The following is a 1,429-nucleotide window of genomic DNA, read 5'->3' as shown; positions in this document are numbered from 1 at the left end:
GTTTCACACCTTACCCTCCATTAAAGGGAAGTGGCTCAAAAGCCACAAAGTTTGCACAAGGAAACAGTGGGGCAGAAGGGATAATTTAAGCACAGATGCCTAATCAGCAATTTTGTGCATTTGGGTTTTTTCCAAACTTTTATGTGACAGAGCAAAATTTTAAAAAGAATATATTATTATACATATTATAGCATGAATCAGATTTTGTTCTTACTGCAGAGCAGTGAAACATGATGGACAGTGCAAAAGTATAAACTATGTTTTAATACAGCTCATGTAAAGATTCCAGCAGGTCATCAATGTCAACCACTTCCCCTGGGGACAGAGATGAAGCCATGTCTAGTGCAACTCAAGCAAAACACACCACATTATTAAGCCAGCATCAATTATATCCAGTGAAACAATCCCACCTTAAATCTCTGAGGCTGATGAAACTGTATTGTTGCCTTTTTCTGGTCAAAATCCTTCTTCAGCTGCATGGAATTCACTTTGCCTTCTTTATTTAAAACCTTCTTCTTTCCATTCACACACCTGCAGATATTCACATCTCGCCCATAGTACAGGCCCTGGCTGCACAGCTCCTTCAAGTCTGACAGCTGGAACAGGGACAGGTAGGAAGCAGCCACCAGGGGATCATTTCTCTGGACCAGCAGTGGCTTTTGCTCCCAGTACTCCTTGAAAAACACCTCTTCTTTGATGGGGGAGATCAAGCTCCCACAGAGGCTCTCTGGGTTCTCAAAACTCAGCACTGAGGGAGAACAAGCTGCTTCCAGCTTTGCTCGTTTACACTGTCCCTGTGTTTCTTTTCCCATTTCAGCATGCTTCCCTCCTTTCTTGGGCATGGTTCCTGTTCAAGAGGAGAGAGGACCAAAACAATCAACCAGCAACACAACCTCAAGAGCTCACGGGCCCAGAGCAACAACTCTTACCCTACCCAGTGGGATATCAGAGTATGCCGGGAACAGCTCTGGTTTCAGAGCCTCACTATTTGCTCCAAAGCATTAATAGTTTACAGAAGACAGGGAACATTGTTAGGCCTTCCTGTTGATGCTCTGTAATTACTACATTTACAAGTTTAAAACTTGTCAAATTTACCAGTTTAAGAACTAAAAGGCCAAGATTCTGCTTTCAGTCCTGTCCAGCTGTCAAACTTTGTTGATGTAGAACAAAAAGAATCCTTTCATACAAGCACAGACATTTCATTTTAAAGCTGGAAGTCATTTACTTGGTTTTTCCCAGGCAGATAGTATGATTGTGTACCATTATGCAAAAATAAAGAAGTTGATCTACAAATGGTTTGGCTGTCAAACTCTCAGGAAAGTTAAGGGGAAAATCAAGTAACGGTAGGTAACTGTGCAAGTCTGGAAAGCCAACACCTGAGAAGTTTGAACGTGCTGATGCCATAATTTCTAAGTAAAAATGACAGCTC

General features: G+C 41.8%; 1 protein-coding gene across 1 annotated transcript in view; it reads right to left on the bottom strand.

Moving 5' to 3' along the window:
- The window catches only part of LOC113941814 (ribosomal oxygenase 2-like), a 2,872-nt gene extending 1,454 nt beyond the window's left edge, over positions 1-1,418 (bottom strand). The window contains 1 exon segment of the mRNA XM_027632953.1: positions 411-1,418. Within this exon segment, the coding sequence (XP_027488754.1) occupies positions 411-842 (432 nt within the window). The 5' untranslated portion in view covers positions 843-1,418.
- Positions 1,419-1,429: the final 11 nt, after the last annotated feature.

The sequence above is a fragment of the Corapipo altera genome, unplaced genomic scaffold (genome assembly GCF_003945725.1).
Source record: "Corapipo altera isolate COAL_440 unplaced genomic scaffold, ASM394572v1 61171, whole genome shotgun sequence".
NCBI lineage: Eukaryota > Metazoa > Chordata > Aves > Passeriformes > Pipridae > Corapipo > Corapipo altera.
The sequence above is the reverse complement of the archived record's forward strand: the minus strand, read 5'-3'. Positions and strand labels throughout refer to the sequence as shown.